The sequence below is a fragment of the Conger conger genome, chromosome 7 (assembly GCF_963514075.1).
Source record: "Conger conger chromosome 7, fConCon1.1, whole genome shotgun sequence".
Classification (NCBI taxonomy): domain Eukaryota; kingdom Metazoa; phylum Chordata; class Actinopteri; order Anguilliformes; family Congridae; genus Conger; species Conger conger.
The window spans coordinates 4,552,483-4,570,510 of record NC_083766.1 but is presented as its reverse complement, the minus strand read 5'-3'; the positions used below and the strand labels follow the sequence as shown (position 1 = coordinate 4,570,510).

At 41.6% G+C, this 18,028-nt stretch overlaps 1 protein-coding gene and 2 pseudogenes across 1 annotated transcript; 1 reads left to right on the top strand and 2 right to left on the bottom strand.

Moving 5' to 3' along the window:
• Positions 1 to 4,224: 4,224 nt before the first annotated feature.
• On the bottom strand, positions 4,225 to 13,196 carry LOC133133050 (organic cation/carnitine transporter 2-like). Its single transcript, XM_061249011.1, has 10 exons — positions 12,798 to 13,196; positions 12,567 to 12,670; positions 12,309 to 12,463; positions 11,210 to 11,381; positions 6,978 to 7,104; positions 5,951 to 6,033; positions 5,584 to 5,798; positions 4,806 to 4,988; positions 4,472 to 4,607; positions 4,225 to 4,314 (listed from the first exon to the last, which is right to left on the bottom strand). The coding sequence occupies exons 1-10, from the start codon at positions 13,194 to 13,196 to the stop codon at positions 4,269 to 4,271; spliced, it is 1,620 nt and encodes a 539-aa protein (XP_061104995.1). The 3' UTR covers positions 4,225 to 4,268.
• Positions 13,197 to 14,633: 1,437 nt separating this feature from the next.
• Positions 14,634 to 15,708, top strand: LOC133133051 (uncharacterized; annotated as a pseudogene).
• A 224-nt stretch (positions 15,709 to 15,932) lies between these two features.
• LOC133132474 (organic cation/carnitine transporter 2-like) lies at positions 15,933 to 16,792 on the bottom strand (annotated as a pseudogene).
• Positions 16,793 to 18,028: the final 1,236 nt, after the last annotated feature.

The window sequence follows — 18,028 nt, the reverse complement described above, 5'->3', positions numbered from 1 at the left end:
TGGATAAAGGCACTATATAAATTCCAACCATTTACCATAATAATTAGAATTGGTCACACTTTACAATGAGGCTCATGAATTGCCATTAACTAATGGACAATAAATTAATGATGAACAGAGCTGTACAGATTAACTACACAGTAGTAGTTAGTTAACATGCCAATTCATGGCACCTTATTTTAACTGGTTACCCTATTATTAATAGGGTAATGCTTTTATCCAAACCAACCTATAGTTGATTAGACTAAGCAGACAATCCTCCCCTGGAGCAATACGGGGTTAAGGGCCTTACTCAAGGGCCCAACAGAACATCAAGGGCCCATCATCCAGAACTACCGCCCGGTATCTCTTCTTCCTTTCCTTTCTAAAACTATAGAACCAGCCGCGTCTACTCAACTTTCTTCTTTCTTCTTTCTTTTCTAACAACAACCTGCTAGACCCCCATCAGTCTGGCTTCAGATCGGGGCACTCAACAGAGACTGCGCTCCTCTCCGTCAGTGAGTCCATACCGCACGAGCAGCCTCCCTGTCCTCTGTCCTCATTCTTCTAGATCTCTCTGCTGCCTTCGACACTGTGGATCACTCCATCCTCCTGTCTGCCCTGTCAGCAACGGGCATCTGGACTGGATTGAGTCCTACCTCTCTGGTCGCTCCTTCCTGGTTGCCTGGGCTGGTTCGGTATCGACACCTTGGCCCCTCGCCACAGGAGTTCCCCAGGGCTCAGTCCTTGGCCCGCTTCTTTTTTCTCTTTACACTCGCTCCTTTGGCCCGGTGATCACTGCACATGGGCTATCCTACCACTGCTATGCGGACGATACCCAACTCTTCGTCTCGTTCCCGCCGTCTGATACGCAGGTTTCAGCCCGTATCTCTGCTTGCCTGAGGGACATCCAGAGCTGGATGGACAACCACCATCTAAAGCTCAACCCAGGCAAGACTGAAATGATATTCATCCCTGCTAATACCTCTCCCCATCTGATCTCTCCATTTCCCTCGGGGATACCACACTCACGCCGTCACCCAGTGCAAGGAACCTCGGCGTGGTGATGGACAGCAGACTGTCCCTTTCCGAGAACATTGCGGCGGTGACCCGGTCTTGCAGGTTCTTCCTATACAACATACGGAGAATCCGCCCCTTTCTCACCCCCTACTCGACCCAGCTCCTGGTCCAAGCAATGGTTCTGTCCCGCCTGAACTACTGCATGTTATTACGCTTTTCTTTTAATTAACTGACACACGTATCAATTACAAATAAACGAAAGTCACTTGCCTCGGACACGATGGTTGAAATGTAAATTGATCGGTCATAATGCCACCCATCCTTACAGCTTTCCTGTTCTATTTCAGTGACATTCACATCGATTCCAGGCACGGATCCGTTGTCTGAAAGACGCTTTATTACGTCCAGTTTGTATCGGGTGCATTTGCTGTATCGCATCTCCCCATCATCTTCTTCCAGTGGAATAGAATAGTTTCTCCATTCTGCGCTAATATTGGCGTTTGGTGGTATCACACAGTGGTGCGGAGGCATGTCAGCGATGAATACAACGGAAAAACCTGTCAACCCGTTAGGAATTACGTTTATACAGAGGAGTAACATAATCCGTTTTTGAAAAGGTCTCCCAGAAATTTCGTATCATCGTCGTAGTCGACCGTGTTCATTGTGTTCAAGTTTTTCAGCAGACTGTCCTCAATCTACTTTCGTTCACTTCAAAAACTGTAAATTCTAGAGCAATCTTTTCGAGTGTTCTGTGCAGAGTTGTTTGCTAACTTTCCGACAAACTTTTATAACAAATTGTCAACAAACATACAAATACAGTTCTCATCCTATATAGATAAATCAATATGAAAAGAAAAAGAATAAGTAAAAAAATAAAAATAAAATAAAGAAAAATAAAATACAACATAAAAAGAAAGGATGCGAGAATGTAGTTCACTTAATTATCTTAAAAATATTGCATACACTCATTGTTCTAATTGCTTTTTTGTTTAGTGAGGAAGAAATAGTTGACAGATACAATTCAAATTCCTTCATAAACACACAAAATTTTGGTTTTTTGTTTGCAAATTTACACTTGTGAATGTGAAATTTGGCGAGAAGTAAAAATAAATTAATAAGAAAAAAGGCATTATCATCTTTGTCATTATAATCATAGCAGCCAAGTATAACATTTTTATAGTAAAAAGCAAAATCCCCAAAAATGTTGTCAACTATAAAATCATTCACATCTTTCCAGAATGTATAGGTAAATTTACAAGACCAAAACAAATGGGAGCAAGTCTTTGGATGTAATTCACAGAAAGAACAATTCACGTCTATGTCATTCTTCAACTTTTGTAAGAAATGCTTCGAGCCATCTTCTACGTGATCAAACAAACGCACCTTCAGCTTTATGTTTATAGATCTCATCTAACCTATGCTGCTGCTCAATAAGTTCAATCTTCTCTGACTCAGTGAGGACATCTACTGGTTTAGAAGCTAAAGTTGCAATCTTAAGGATTGTATCATCTTTTGCTCTTCTACTTTTTGTTAAATCACTACTGTATTTCCTAAGGTATTTCGCAATCTCATATTTTAATAACTCCCAATTACTACTATACACATTTTCATTTAGAGCTTTGTTCCAGTACAACATAATCATTTTTTTAATTGTGTCAGCTACAACACTATGTTTAAGAATAGTACTATTAAGTTTCCAGTATGAGGACTTAGGGGTAGTGGAGAAAGACGATAGAGGAATAAGGATATGGATAGACTTATGATCAGATAACGGTGAGGGTAGAATGTCTGTTAAAACATTTTTCAGCTCTTTGGAGATAAGCCAATAATCAATACGTGACTGGCTTGTTAGTGACTTGTTGCACCACGTATATGATTTCTGTAGTAGATGGCTATCCCTCCATGTATCAGTTAAATTAAATCTATGTGTGAACATCTTTATATGAGAACTAGCAGAGTCTGAGCTCCTTGAAGGCCACCTATCAATATGATTGTCTAGCACAGTATTGAAGTCGCCACCAAGAACTACAGAAGAGTTTGGGAATTTAGATAACCAGTGAAGTAGTCGCCCATCTAAACTGTCAATATAAGCAATATTCTCTCTTTGAGAGTTGAAACCATGAACATTAACTATGGTGTAATTAGAGTTTGCAAGTTCAAGTCCCAGGAGTATATAATGGCCATCTTTTGTCACAGTCAGAGAACAAAACTTTCCCATTAAAACGGTTTTTCAGAATGCAAACCCCAGCCGAGCGTTCTGACCCATGAGACGTTCAGCCATGAATCACATCCCCATTGTGATTCCCACAAATCAGCATCTTGTTCAGTTGAGTGAGATTCTTGTATAAAGCAAAAGTCAGTATTATGTTGTTTGCAATATAGAAACGTAGCTTTACGTTTAACATGGTTTCTTAGCCCTCTCGCGTTGAGTGAAATAATAGATAATGACATAATGAATAATAAAAAGGAAAAATAAGAAAAGAAAAATTGATGTTAGACCAAATAGATGTTAATACACAGAAATAGAGAACTTACGGTCACTAAGAGTGTACTAACAAAAGGATGAGAGCCGCAAACCTTTTTAAGGCAAAAATACGTGAACATACTGAATAGTAACATTAGTAGAACATGTTAAATAAGCTTAAGAACATTTTTCTCTTATAAATAAAGAGGTAAAAATAATAACTATAAAGTTGTCTGCTTTTATGAATGAAGAAATGCACCCAGTCCATCCTGAATGTTTTAATGAGTGAAATACTGTGGTTACATCAAGGTAATTTTATGAAATGATACTATATATGAGGCATTTTTATCAAGTCGGCAGTGAAACCGCTATTTTGTAGACACTCTAATCCAGAGCAACTTGTAAGTGCACATTCAGCATAATTCAATTCAGTTATATTTGTTTCACACTTTTTACAGAGACACCCCCAAAAAGACAGAGGAAACAGTAATGCAAAAACCAGGCCCAAACCATCCACCAAGAAAAGGGCAGTTGAGAAAAAACTGCAGTCGGAAGAAAAGCATCACTCGTCATAATTTATTACAATGGCTGCTGGAGGTCATAGACCATACGTGAATGGCATTTGGCAGACGCTCTTATCCAGGGCGATGTACAGTTGATTAGACTAAGCAGGAGACAATCCTCCCCCGGAGCAATGTAGGGTTAAGGGCGTTGCTCAAGGGCCCAACGGCTGGGCAGATCTTATTGCGGCTACAACCGGGGTCGGACCACCGACTTTGCGGGTCCCAGTGATGTACCTGAACCACTACACTACAGGCCGCCCTCTATTTGATGTTTGTCGCTTTTTATACCTGAGGGAAACAAAATGGATGAAAAATTGTCATATTCCTTTATTGGCATTGAATAATAACCATTAATTCAACACTCATTCGATCTCAGAAGGTGCTGCAGCACAGTGCTAAATGCTGAGGGAGCAGACCCTGTATTTGTGAGATGTGGCTGCCTTACCTTTGAATAGTCTGCATGTGATCGATGGTGTCTGGGAGAGGCAAACCATAGGTCTCAGGAAGCAGGAGGCCAAGCAACCCCCCCAAAGCACAGAGGCTCCCCATTAGTATGTATGGCAAGGACTTGTAATAGGTTCCTGCATAAGGGAAGGAAAAAGCAGAGTTTGGCACTGCTAGGCAAATATCCAGAGTGGCCGGATGGCTAATTTGTTTTTGGCACCTCATTGTGGTGCACATATGAGCCTCTAGGTGAAAGAGGGGTGCTTATTTAAAGAGAGCCCACCGGCTGTGGGATGTTGACAGGATGTGTGGAGCTAGTATCGAGCCTCACTAACCCATATAGAGGAAATAGGGTGCGGCGATGTTGCCCAGCTGGGAGATGGTGGAGCAGGTGCCCACCGCGGTGTTCCTCAGGACGGTGGGGTACAGCTCCGCCGTGAAAGCGTACACCAGAATGTAAGCCACCGAGAATCCAAATTTCCCCATCATCTCCAGCGCGATAGACACTGAACTCAGCTCTGTCAATTAAAGAGAGATTACAGAACTGACTGATCCCAACCTGCCATGAGGGAAATGAGGGCATCCTGAAAATACTTAGACAACAATGGGGTATGATTCACAAACAGTATTGGAAGTAATCATTTCAATAGCAATATATTGTTTGTATCTGCAAAACCTTTTTTTTATTGAAACTATGAACCAATTGTGCTAAATCCCTTGTATTCCTTGCCCACTTTGACCCTTTTGCACATGGAACCCACACCATTACCAGGTTTGAAGCACTGTGGGACAAATGTTATCTTTACGTTAATTCTTCTTTAAAAACAGGCAGATATTTTTGAGCCAATTTCGCAGTTATATAATCCCAAATATGTGGAGCTGTTTTAAATAAGGTGTGATGAAAATAAATAATGTATTTCAATAAATAATATTGATATGTGGCACTAGTCAGCTAGCTACATTGGGTAAAAAATAATAATAATTGAAAACTGGACGAGTCTGATGCTGACTCAGAAAATATGGATTAAGATGCATGTTGTGAATGGGGCTAGTTTGTGAGCTGAGGTACAGAAATAAACAGTGCCTTGCTGATTCCCTCTTGATGACACTTACTTCCTGGTATGAGCTGTGTGACCAGTAGTACCGCTCCACTGAGGAACAGCGTGGGAGAGAGACACAGTCGCCTTGGGCAAGAGCGAAATAGGGGCCAGGCCAAAATGTAGGCTGGGACTTCAACAGCCGCCGAGAAGAAACTGTTCAAAAAGGGGTCCCCAGACAGATTTGAGGTGTTCAAAGATAAGGCAAAGTACCCAAGGCAGATTATCACCCTGAAAAGATGGGAGATTGTTTAGAGGTTTCAGCCATCCATGTTCAACGTTTGGGAAAAAAATGAGGTTTACATAAAAGTGAATCTATTACTCTTGGCTTTGAGCAGTCTCACATGATTCATGTAATTTAGGCTAAATCTTGGGACACTTACCACATTAGGATCAGTTTGATCGTGATCCAGCGGATGCTGCTGGACTTAATGAGATCACAGATGTTGTGGTGGTTCAACGTTTCCTGGTGTTCTGCCTAAAGGAACACATCACAATGAACGTATTGGCTTTAAACCCATGGTGATCCAGTCAAGTATCCAACATCTATGCTCTTGAGGAACTGGTTTGAAAGTATATGGAGGAGCAAATGGAGTACAACAAGGTGATATACTGTTACTATCCAGTCTGTGACCACTTTATTAGATATAACTGTACTCCAGCTTGTTAAAGCAAATATATAACCAGCCAATCATGAGGTTGAGTTGTTGTTCAGATCAGAATGGGGAAGAAATGTGATCTAAATGACACCAGACGGTTTGGTTAAAAGAAACTGCTGATCTCATAGCATTTTCACACGCAACAGTCTCTATAGTTGATGATTCCAAAAATAAAACACATCTTGTGAGCAACAGTTCTGTGGGTGAAAAACACCTTATTATTAAGAGAGGTTAGAGGAAATGGCTAGACTGGTTCAAGCTGACAGGTACCTCCACACGTTACAACAGTGGTATGCAGAAGAGCATCTCTGAACACACAAGACATGGAATCTTGAAGTAGATTGGCTACAGCAGCAGAAGACTCATAAATCCAATAAATACCGAATTAAGTGGTCACATTTACATTCACATTTTAGTCATTTGGCAGATGCTTTTAATCCAAAGTGATTTTCAAGTGCATAGGTTCTTCCACAAGTCAAAGCATCACATCCATAACTTGGAAAATACACATGAAATGCTGTTCTAAACATATAGTCATCATAAGTGCATTTTTCTTCTTTTTTTTGGGGGGGGGGGGGGTTAGACAAGAGGGATAGGGATATCAGAAAGGGGTTCGGGGGAAATCAGGAGGGAGGACTAAGGTAGAGTGCATACATTTGTCTGGAGGTGACCATACAAAGGATGCTGTGACTGGATAGTACAGGCAATGGCAATTGTGGAGACATTTGTATGAAGGTAAGATTAGCAGGACCTGGAGAGGCTGAAAGATGACCTCCGGGGCTTTGACTCCGTTCTTCTTGGCAGCACCTCTCAAAATGGCCTCTGCCTCCTCCACCCGGCCCTGAGAGAGAAGCCATCGGGGAGACTCCGGGATTAACCTGTCCCAACACAAAGTCAGTTCATGGTGCGGTTCTCTAAGGGTACAGCTCTGCAACCATGAAATTAAAGTTGCATCTGCATGAGATCATTTGAGTAGTAGAATTCACACAAGGTTTTACAAGGTTGTGTTCTGTCTGGTAAATGTTCATGGAAATATAGCAGCTGTTACGTATTTCCTGTAAGTAAGAAAAAAACACTCTTCATATGAAGACAAAATGTACCCTAGGCATGCAACCAGTTTCCTCATATTCCATCAGCATCAGTCTCACTATCTTGTTTTACCTGTCCAGCATGCAAACTTACTACTTACTTAAGAAAGTATAAATATATAAATATGCCCGCTATTTGAACACAGAATGTACATAGATTAGGTTAGCCTTGCCCAATGATCATAAAAGCTAAGCATCAGGAATAGGAGGTGTCAATTAGTGATGGGGTTCTGATTATGTTAGCGAGTGCAACCTGTTGGAAAAATTATGAATAAAACCATTTGCAACCAAGATTGGGGAATAAATAAATTAATTTAAAAAACCAAATGCTACTTAAACACCAGCCTCTTGCCTTGTTAAGACCCGAAAGACAGAAATTCATAGAGCAGCAAAAAAATTAATTGAGCAGCAATTATTGCAACAGACTAGAGCATAAATTCATAGCACAACGATTGTTAGGCAAGAGGAATACTTCATTTTGAGGAGCAGGCAAAGGAAGCAGAAACAGCACAAGCAGTGACAAGCCAAGGGAATGTCTGACAGCTGCTAGGTATTTCTAGTATGAGGTCGCATACATACGTCATGTTGTACACGTTTTTAAAATGTATTATTATTTATTTATTTTATTTTGCACATGGCTGCAAGACGTAGTTTCCTCCTCCATAAGAGCTTAAAACGGACGCAGCTGGAAGTGGAGGTTTTTGAAGAGATGTTTGGTGTTTGTTTGGAAAAAAAAGTGAACCAATGTTTAGTTTTTTTTTTTTAGTAGTGGAGAACTGTTTTGTGCACCGACTTTGGAACAGGGGTCGCTCCCCAATGTCGTTTTTTTGTTTCGTTTTTTTTTTGGGGGGGTGGGAGAATACTCATCTGTTTCTGGTAAGGACTCTACAATACACCAGTTATTTGTGTAAATGTGCAGTAGCAGTAAAGAAGGCCAATAGGATGTTAGGATAAATAGCCAGGAGTATTGATTATCCAAGGAAGTTATACTCACCTTATACAATACTCTTGTTAGACCACACTTGCAGTACTGTGTGCAGTTCTGGGGACTGCACTATAAGAAGGACATAGAGGCACTAGAAAAGGTTCAGAGAAGGGCAACCAGATTGATTCCATGTATGAAAGATGAGAGTTACGAGGATAGATTAGGATGCTTAATCTCTTTAAATTGAGTAAAACGAGGCTAAGGGGGATTTGATTGAGGCTTTTAAATTCATTCAATGGATTAACAAAATGAAGTATTATTCATGTTCGGTTAGCAGAACGAGAGGTCACAAATGGAAACTGGCGAAGGAGAAATTCAGTACAGATATTCGGAAGTATTTTTTCACACAGCGAGTGGTCAATGTGTCGAATAGCTTGCCAGCGCATGTAGTGGAGGAAACACTGGGGGTTTTCAAGACCAGGCTTGATAAAGTGTTAGATTTTATTTCGCTTTTAGGCAATTTGGGCAGTAAGTACGCTAGGAAAAGGCGAGCATTGCTGGGCTGAATGGCCTGTTCACGCCATTACCTTATGTTATGTTATGTACTACACTGCCTGACCGCACGCACCAGTGTTTCTATGTTTTGTCTCATTTCTGTCAGAGTTTTGTTTTGTTTACCGTTAAATGTATATAAATAAAACCTAAACTAAAACTCAAACTCCGGCCTCAGCAAGGGCGGTTCTAAACGGGGGGCCGGTGCCACCCCTAAAATCTGATTTGTTCATTCATTCATTCATTCATTCATTATTCTAACCTGCTTATCCTGAACTGGGTCACAGGGGGGCTGGAGTCTATCCCAGCATGCATTGGGCGAAAGGCAGGAATATACCCTGGACAGGTCGCCAGTCCATCGCAGGGCACAGAAACCATTCACTAACACACTCATACCTATGGGCAATTTAGACTCTCCAATCAGTCTAATCTGCATGTCTTTGGACTGTGGGGGGAAACCGGAGTACCCGGAGGAAACCCACGCAGACACGGGGAGAACATGCAAACTCCACACAGAGAGGCCCCGGCCCACGGGGATTCGAACCCAGGACCTCCTTGCTGTGAGGCAGCAGTGCTACCCACTGCACCATCTGTGCTGCCTTGGTGCAGTTTGTAAGCCTCTAAATGTTATTTTGCTCTAGTCAGCGTGACAGGTTGGAATATTGAATATGCTGAATGGTATGGTTGAAATATCATTTAAATGCCATCATTAAATAACATCAAACTAGTTAGCCAGCTAGCTAACGAATGTTAGTCTCCTCAACAATAAATACATTACTTGAATGCTGTGTTTCTTTAATATAATATGGCCCCCTTGTGTACTACAAGCTAAATCAGCTAAATCTATGTAGCCAAATCGCTACCTTAAGAATGTGTATTTATATAATAATATTGTACCCATTGTGTAGGTGCTGGTACATAATTCTTATAGTATTTAGACAATAATTCATTCATATAGTTTCCAAAAGCTCTTTATTGTTTTAAAAGATTTAAAAGAAATCTATGTTAAAGATACATTTTCTTATGTCGTTGTTTAGTTTGTGTTCTCTGTATTAGTTCAGAAGAATACTAACATGAAGTGACTGGATAAGTAGCATGCATCAGAGCTGGTGAGAATGTAATTTTGGACAAAGCAACAATGTGTATTATAATGATTTTTTTCATCATATCAATCATAATAAGTTAATTTGTGAGATATCCATGACCACATATTCTTGAACAGGCTTAGTTACAGATCAGAGCATTATTTATGTAATATATCTCAGATACCTCATGATGACAATACACATTCTTGCTTTGTCCAGAATCACATTCTCACCAGCTCTGATGCATGTGTTACTTATCCAGTCACTTCATGTTATTCTTCTTCTCAGATTGAAACAAGCCTGTAAATATTGGTGTTATGTTGGTGTACCCTGGCAGGGATTGCTCTACACCTTGTAGTTTGCTCTGCAGAACACAGTTTATGACTTTAATGGCCTTAGATATGGTCAAACAATTTGTTTTTATTCCTGATCCATAAACATCTAATTGTCTTTTGATAACAATATATGATGTCATGTATGATATACTATGTAATTCAGATTGGTTATAATTGGTGCAATTTTGAGGCTCCTCAGTGCACTGTGCGCTAAAACATGGAAAATTAAATGGAATGCTCTGGAGTCTACTGTATGTGTTGGCTCAGAGCTTTCCATTCCATTTTCCATATGCTTAGTTTGCATGATGCATTTTTGTTTGGTGGTTTGCTTAGAGCATTTGCCTACTGAATAGCCTTCATGAGCTCAGAGAAGGGTCTTGATGACAAAAGATGACAAAAGATAGCCTATTTATTTGTCATTGTTAATGTCATCCGGTACATTAGCTTATCAGTAGCTTATAGCCTATTAACTTATGTTTAGTCTTAGTCGACTATAAAAAAATAAAAAAACAATGAAAAAACAGAAATAAGTCAAAAAATGTTCAGGAAGCCAGGAGATATGGTGGCCACCCCCAGGCAACCCTTGTGAAAGTCCTAGAACCGCCCCAGGGCCTCAGACAGAGCTGGACGAACAGGTTATTTGCATGTTCCTCACTCTGGGGAGACAGCGGTGGTCTGGTGAGAGGGGGAGGGACTCGCCTAAAGGCATGGCTCCACTGTGATCGTGCATGTCAAAAGGGCGGCCTGTAGCGTAGTGGTTAAGGTAAATGCCTGGGACAGGCAAGGTTGGTAGTTTGAATCCCAGTGTAGCCAGTAGCCACAATAAGATACCTTCTGGCCACAGTGCCCAGATAAACATCTACAACAAAGACAAATGACTTGTGTGTCAATATCGTCTGGTGTCACGTAAACCAGTAAGCTAGCTAGCTAACGTTAATGCAGTGGGGATACATGATGACCTACAGGGCAAGATACATGAAGCTGTATCGCACACCTACCTCCACAGGGGGAAACAGAAAACTCCTGGCAGAGCTATGGCGATCAGCAGCATTCTCCAGTCTCTGATGAAGAAGGCCGTCAGGGGAAGCAACATGTAGCCAACGGCAAAAAAAGTGGACACTCCCGCAGTGCAGTATATGGTCCGAATGCGTGGAGTCAAAACTTCTGTTCCTTTACACAACATTTATAGAGAACAGGAGGACAACAGGTATAACTGCAGCAGTGCTGAAAGATGAGATCCAAAGCCTATCACTGTATCTACTACATTGACAAACTACACCCAGTGACCACTTTATTGGTCTTCTGCTGCTATAGCCCATCCACTTGAAGGTCTGGCATGGTGTGGGTTCATGCTCTTCTGCATGCCACTGTTGCACTGTGTGGTTATTTGAGTTGGTGTGGCCTTCCTGTCAGCTTGAACAATCATGTCTTGAGTTTATGCTGCTCCTGCATCACTGGCAGTATGTTTCACTATGTTCCTATATTTCCATAAAGTGAGGGCAGAGCGATCCCTCCACTAACTTAAAATTCAAAAATGTAGAAATGAAATTGAACAATGCAAATGGTGTCAATGGCAAAATGCCCATGGGAATATGTCTGAAACATGGTGTTTGTTCATAGAAATCATAGATTGTAGTATTTTTCATAGTTTATCTTCATAATTAATTAATTCATTAATTCATTATCCTAACCCACTTATCCTGAACAGGGTTGCAGGGGGGCTGGAGCCTATTCCAGAATACATTGGGCAAAAAGCAGGAATACACCCTGGACAGGTCGCCAGTCCATCGCAGGGCACACTCACACCTATGGGAAATTTAGACTCTCCAATCAGCCTAACCTGCATGTCTTTGGACAGAAACCCATGCAGACACGGGGAGAACATGCAAACTCCGGCCGACGGGGATTCAAACCCAGGACCTCCTTGCTGTGAGGCAGCAGTGCTACCCACTGCACCCTATCCGTGCCGCCCTATCTTAATAATTATATAGTTTATTTTTTAAGTATGTTTTGTGCATTGCAAGTTATTCTTGAGCCCACTGGGTGGCCACTAGCTCAGTTTGAATTCATTCATTGAATGAAATGGCTCATAATTACCTAGGACAAATGCCGTCACAAAGTTAGAAACTTCTCCCATTCCAACTACAAAGAAAAGTGCAGAGAACATAAACCAGGACGTGGAGAAAATCTGGAAGAATATGAACAAAGTCTGAACTCCGATTGTAACGAAGAGAATGTTTTTTCTCCCAAACCTAAAAAACGAGAGAGAGAGAGAGAGAGAGAGATTATTGCAACTATTTTAAAGTTCTGAGAACTTGCTGGTGATTGGAGGGGGTGAGAGAGAGAGAAAATTACCTGTCCGACAATTGTCCAGAAAAAAAGGCTCCCGTTAACAATCCAAAGAATAACACAGAAGTGGTCATGGGGACCTTCCATGCATCACTACACACCAGATCCCACTGATGACAAGAGCACATATTTACAGTTCTGTACATGTTAAAACATTCATACCTACTTCAGGTTATTACGTTTTTCTTTTAATTAACTGACACACGTATCAATTACAAATAAACGAAAGTCACTTGCCTCGGACACGATGGTTGAAATGTAAATTGATCGGTCGTAATGCCATCCATCCTCACAGCTTTCCTGTTCTATTTCAGTGACATTCACGTCGATTCCAGGCACGGATCCGTTGTCTGAAAGACGCTTTATTACGTCCAGTTTGTACCGGGTGCATTTGCTGTACCGCATCTCCCCATTATCTTCTTCCAGTGGAATAGAATAGTTTCTCCATTCTGCGCTAATATTGGCGTTTGGTGGTATCAAGCAGTGGTGCGGAGGCGTGTCAGCGATGAATACAACGGAAAAACCTGTCAACCCGTTAGGAATTACGCTTATACAGAGGAGTAATGCGATCAGTTTTTGAAAATGTCCCCATTCTCCCAGAAATTTGGTAACATCGTCATAGTCTGTTGTGGTCATTGTAAGCACAATTGAGTGCAGACTGCACACAGAACTGAGGTATCAACTGCGGTTGCAGTTAATCTCATAACAGTTCTCATGCCACGTTGCAGTGACATTGGCTTTGCATTTCAAATGGTATTTAAATGTAATTTCGAAAAGCTATGCCAGCTAACTAGAGATGGATGCGGATCCATCGAATCCATCGTGGATGCGGTTCATTGACTAATTGGATAACGGCACTATATAAATTCCAACCATTTACCATAATAATTAGAATTGGTCACACTTTACAATGAGGCTCATGAATTGCCATTAACTAATGGACAATAAATTAATGATGAACAGAGCTGTACAGATTAACTACACAGTAGTAGTTAGTTAACATGCCAATTCATGGCACCTTATTTTAACTGGTTACCCTATTATTAATTATTGAGCTGATGCTTTTATCCAAACCAACCTATAGTTGATTAGACTAAGCAGACAATCCTCCCCTGGAGCAATACGGGGTTAAGGGCCTTGCTCAAGGGCCCAACAGCCCTTGGATCTTATTGTGGCTACACCGGGGCTTGAACCAACAACCTCCCAGTGTTCCCAGTCATGTGCCTTAGCCACTAGACTACAGGCTGCCCCGGTGGGGGCTTGAACCAACAACCTCCCAGTTCCCAGTCATGTGCCTTAGCCACTAGACTACAGGCTGCCCCGGTGTGTTGGCTAAAACTATCCGGATGACAGGCATGACTGATTTTCCAGTTTGAGACTTCAGTGGATCACATGAACTCTTCGTAGAGTCTTTACACTCTTCCATGTTACATGTACGTATGTCTTGATACTCCACCTATTGCCCTGGTATGTGAGGGAAAAAAATATGGCCTACATATCTGAGACAATCTGAAATGTTTTTGAGGCATGAAGTGGATTTCTTCAACCTCTTAAACCGAGTTCCTGACTGGCTGTCTGTCTGTCTGTCTATCTATGGTTCAGTATCCACATACAAAACAGCCTATAGCCTCCTGGCTGAGGTGCATGACTGGGACCTGGAAGGTTGGTGGTTCAAGCCCCAGCATAGCCACAATAAGATCAGTGATCTTATTAAGATCGGGGCCCTTATTCTTACCCGTTACCAGGCCCTTTTCTCCACTCTGCTCCCCTGCTTAGTCTAACCAACCTAAGTCACTTTGGATGAAAGCATCAGCTAAAAAAACTATAAAAACTGCGAAGTAACTGTTAATTATGAAAACTCATGGAACAAAATCTGTTTTGTTTTTTTTACTTGCATTACTCCTCCCCTTCTCGGCATGGAATTGCATGTTGCCTAAAAAGTGAAAGCAAAAGTGTTCAGGACCGTACAGCGCTTTGTCTGTACTTGGGTTGAGCATGCTCTGCTTTTTGTTTTTTTGGGGCAGCCCACGAGCAGCCTCCCTCTCCTCTGTCCTCATTCTTCTAGATCTCTCTGCTGCCTTCGACACTGTGGATCACTCCATCCTCCTGTCTGCCCTGTCAGCAACGGGCATCTGTGGCACAGCCCTGGACTGGATTGAGTCCTACCTCTCTGGTCGCTCCTTCCAGGTTGCCTGGGCTGGTTCGGTATCGACACCTTGGCCCCTTGCCACAGGAGTTCCCCAGGGCTCAGTCCTTGGCCCGCTTCCTTTTTCTCTTTACACTCGCTCCTTTGGCCCGGTGATCACTGCACATGGGCTATCCTACCACTGCTACGCGGACGATACCCAACTCTTCGTCTCGTTCCCGCCGTCTGATACGCAGGTCTCAGCCCGTATCTCTGCTTGCCTGAGGGACATCCAGAGCTGGATGGACAACCACCATCTAAAGCTCAACCCAGGCAAGACTGAAATGATATTCATCCCTGCTAATACCTCTCCCCATCTGGATCTCTCCATTTCCCTCGGGGATACCACACTCACGGCGTCACCCAGTGCAAGGAACCTCGGCGTGGTGATGGACAGCAGACTGTCCCTTTCCGAGAACATTGCGGCGGTGACCCGGTCTTGCAGGTTCTTCCTATACAACACACGGAGAATCCGCCCCTTTCTCACCCCCTACTCGACCCAGCTCCTGGTCCAAGCAATGGTTCTGTCCCGCCTGAACTACTGCAATTCCCTCTTGGCTGGCCTCCCAGCGTCCGCCATCAGACCCCTCCAACTCATCCAGAATGCAGCAGCCCGTCTGGTCTTCAACCTTCCCAAATACTCACACGTCACCCCCCTGCTTACTTCCCTCCACTGGCTGCCTGTCATGGCTCGCATCAAATTCAAAACATTGGTGCTAGCCTTCCAAGCAGTTAAAGGGTCTTCTCCAGCTTATCTACAAAAAATCATCAGACCCTACACCCCTGCCAGACCTCTTCGTTCAGCCTCCTCAGGCCGCTTGGCACCTCCCCCTCTCCACCTCACGCTCACGACTACTGTCTGTTCTGGCTCCACGGTGGTGGAACAAACTCCCAGTTGAGGTCAGAACTGTAGAATCTCTCCCCACCTTCAAGCGCAAGCTGAAGACACACCTCTTCAAGCAGCACCTCTCCCCATCCCTCCCTACCTCCCTGTGAACCTTAATTGTTGGATTGTTAACTTTGGTCACTTTTGCTCTGTTTGTTTGTTTCTTTGTTCAAAAAAAAAAAAAAACACATTGGCCCTCGTCCTTATCTTTGTTGTACAGGTAGCAGTTGAAATTGTACTTCCCTCCAAATGCCAATAATGTAATGTAATGTAATGAATGAAATGGCTCATAATTACCTAGGACAAATGCTGTCACAAAGTTAGAAACTTCTCCCATTCCAACTACAAAGAAAAGTGCAGAGAACATAAACCAGGAAGTGGAGAAAATCTGGAAGAATATGAACAAAGTCTGAACTCCGATTGTAACAAATAGAATGTTTTTCCTCCCAAACCTAAAGAGAGAGAGAGAGAGAGAGAGAGAGAGATGATTGCAACTATTTTAAAGTACTGAGAACTTGCTGGTGATTGGAGGGGGCAAGAGAGAGAGAAAATTACCTGTCCGACAATTGTCCAGAAAAAAAGGTTCCCGTTCCCAGAAGTGGTCAAGGGGACGTTCCATGCATCACTACACACCAGATCCCACTGATGACAAGAGCACATATTTACAGTTCTGTACATGTTAAAACATTCTTATCTACTTCATGTTATTACGCTTTTCTTTTAATTAACTGAAACACGTATCAATTACAAATAAATCACTTACCTCGGACACGATGGTTGAATTGTAAATTGATCAGTCGTAATGCCATCCATCCTTACAGCTTTCCTGTTCTATTTCAGTGACATTCACGTCGATTCCAGGCACGGATCCGTTGTCTGAAAGACGTTTATTACGTCCAGTTTGTATCGGGTGCATTTGCTGTATCGCATCTCCCCATCATCTTCTTCCAGTGGAATAGAATAGTTTCTCCATTCTGCGCTAATATTGGCATTTGGTGGTATCACACAGTGGTGCGGAGGCGTGTCAGCGATGAATACAACGTAAAAACCTGTCAACCCGTTAGGAATTACGCTTATATAGAGGAATAACATAATCCGTTTTTGAAAAGGTCCCCATTCTCCCAGAAATTTCGTATCATCGTCGTAGTCGACCGTGTTCATTGTGTTCAAGTTTTTCAGCAGGCTGTCCTCAATCTACTTTCGTTCACTTCAAAAACTGTAAATACAAGAGCAACCTTTTCGAGTGTTCTGTGCAGAGTTGTTTGCTAACTTTCCGACAAACTTTTATAACAAATTGTCAACAAACATACAAATACAGTTCTCATCCTATATAGATAAATCAATATGAAAAGAAAAAGAATAAGTAAACAAATAAAAATAAAAATAAAATAAAGAAAAATAAAACATAAAAAGAAAGGACGCGAGAATGTAGTTCACTTAATTATCTTAAAAATATTGCATACACTCATTGTTCTAATTGCTTTTTGGTTTAGTGAGGAAGAAATAGTTGACAGATACAATTCAAATTCCTTCATAAACACACAAAATTTTGTTTTTTTGTTTGCAAATTTACACTTGTGAATGTGAAATTTGGCGAGAAGTAAAAATAAATTAATAAGAAAAAAGGCATTATCATCTTTGTCATTATAATCATAGCAGCCAAGTATAACATTTTTATAGTAAAAAGCAAAATCCCCAAAAATGTTGTCAACTATAAAATCATTCACATCTTTCCAGAATGTATAGGTAAATTTACAAGACCAAAACAAATGGGAGCAAGTCTCTGGATGTAATTCACAGAAAGAACAATTCACGTCTATGTCATTCTTCAACTTTTGTAAGAAATGCTTCGAGCCATCTTCTACGTGATCGAACAAACGCACCTTCAGCTTTACGTTTATAGATCTCATCCAACCTATGCTGCTGCTCAATAAGTTCAATCTTCTCTGACTCAGTGAGGACATCTACTGGTTTAGAAGCTAAAGTTGCAATCTTAAGGATTGTATCATCTTCTTCTGCTCTTCTACTTTTTGTTAAATCACTACTGTATTTCCTAAGGTATTTCGCAATCTCATATTTTAATAACTCCCAATTAACTCCCCCTATACACATTTTCATTTAGAACTTTGTTCCAGTACAACATAATCATTTTTTTAATTGTGTCAGCTACAACACTATGTTTAAGAATAGTACTATTAAGTTTCCAGTATGAGGACTTAGGGGTAGTGGAGAAAGGCGATAGAGGAATAAGGATATGGATAGACTTATGATCAGATAACGGTGAGGGTAGAATGTCTGTTAAAACATTTTTCAGCTCTTTGGAGATAAGCCAATAATCAATACGTGACTGGCTTGTTAGTGACTTGTTGCACCACGTATATGATTTCTGTAGTAGAT